This window comes from Dipodomys spectabilis, unplaced genomic scaffold (genome assembly GCF_019054845.1).
Source record: "Dipodomys spectabilis isolate Male_0828 unplaced genomic scaffold, ASM1905484v1 ptg000145l, whole genome shotgun sequence".
Taxonomy (NCBI): domain Eukaryota; kingdom Metazoa; phylum Chordata; class Mammalia; order Rodentia; family Heteromyidae; genus Dipodomys; species Dipodomys spectabilis.
Genome location: NW_024870822.1, coordinates 8102179 through 8103720, shown reverse-complemented (window position 1 = coordinate 8103720; position 1542 = coordinate 8102179). Strand labels below are relative to the sequence as shown.

Here is a 1542-nt window from a genome sequence, read left to right as displayed (position 1 = left end):
TTTTATTTCTAGAGGGCTAGAAATAAAGGTAGGTTTATCAGTTGGTTTCCAGTCAAGAGAGCAGAAACTACTTCTAGTAGTTAAAATGGAGAAACTAGGGAATGCATTCATCATTGTTAGTGTTGTGCCCAGGTTGTAGGACCCCCACCAAGAAGACCACCAAGAGTCAGACTCTACAGCTGTTTTAAGGTTTTATTTAAACGGGCTGCAGCTCGGGCCTCATTCTACACTCCGACACAGCAGAGCCTAGGAGGAAAGCCACGAGCTAAAGATTTGCAGGGTTTATAAAGGCACACAACCAACCAGGTGTTTGGATTACCACCACGTGTTGCTCTGCTAGACAGAATTTGCTGATCTTAGGTTTAGTTTAAACAAGCAACAAATAGTCACGGCCTCAAAACTTTAACCCTTCAGTTAGAATTGCTGAGAAGCGACCCAACCAGCTCCGGGCCAGCCAGCGTTCTACCCCTGCCAGCGTCCTCGCAGGAGCCACCAGGCCTCCAATCAAGATGAGTGATAAGCCAGACATGTCCGAAGTGGAGAAGTTTGACAGATCAAAACTGAAGAAAACTAATACTGAGGAAAAAAACACTCTTCCTTCAAAGGAAACTATCCAGCAGGAGAAAGAGTGTGACCAAACATCCTAAAATGCAGATTGCTTCTCAAGAGCAAGCTTCAACATCACCTGACATTCTTGCTTAATTTAGGCTTAGTTCTGTAAAACTCCGTGTTTGTGGAGACTTGAGGCACCTGTAGATGATTTCTCTTCTATATTCCCTGGCGAAGAGGTCAACAGTAGCCAGAGTCCCCTTAAATTTGTTTTTAAAGTGAAATTTCAGATGGTAGATGACATGCTGTCAGTAATCTCACTATTGATGACCTTTGTGGGTGTGGTCCTTGTGTCCTCTTCAGGGTGCTTTCTGCTTCATAATACTTTTGTAGTCTCTTAATTTTCATTTACAATAAAGCATTAAAAATATTTTTTAAAAAAAGAATTGCTGAGAAGCCAGACAGAGAACTGAATCACTGCAGAGATCAATAACAATGAGAAGCTCTGTTTCTTCACAAGACAGAAAAGGCTCAGGTGGGAGACTTTCAGAGGAAAGGTGAGAGCACCAGTAGAGACTCAGGCCACAGCACAGGTTCCCTCGCAAGTGCCACTCAAGGAAGAGCTGTGCTATGCCCCCTGCAGCTGGGGAAAATACTCAGTACTTCCAGGACAGGAAGCAGAACTCAAAGAACACTTCTTCCTCCCTTAACTTCCCAATCTCCTTTGGAAAGACAAAAGCCTGTTGATGCCACAGCGAGTCATGAAACAGCAGACATTCTCTTCCCCTTAAAACAGGGCACAATGGAACAGAACAAAGCAGAACAGGAAACACATTTAACTCAGCATTGGTTTGTGCAGCATTCTCAGAAACAATGAGTAATTAAAAAAAAAACAAAAACACGTCTCCAATAGCACCTGCAGTGCTAGAAATCCTATCCCCGCTGGGCCTACAAAGGTAAAGAAGATAGTCTCTAAATTTTATGGGTAGAATA

At 43.1% G+C, this 1542-nt stretch overlaps 1 protein-coding gene across 1 annotated transcript; it reads left to right on the top strand.

Annotated features, from left to right (window-relative positions):
- Window positions 1-455: 455 nt before the first annotated feature.
- LOC122117840 (thymosin beta-15A-like) lies at window positions 456-681 on the top strand. The gene has a single exon (XM_042691704.1). The coding sequence runs from the start codon at window positions 510-512 to the stop codon at window positions 645-647; it is 138 nt and encodes a 45-aa protein (XP_042547638.1). The 5' UTR covers window positions 456-509; the 3' UTR covers window positions 648-681.
- The last annotated feature ends 861 nt before the right edge of the window (window positions 682-1542 follow it).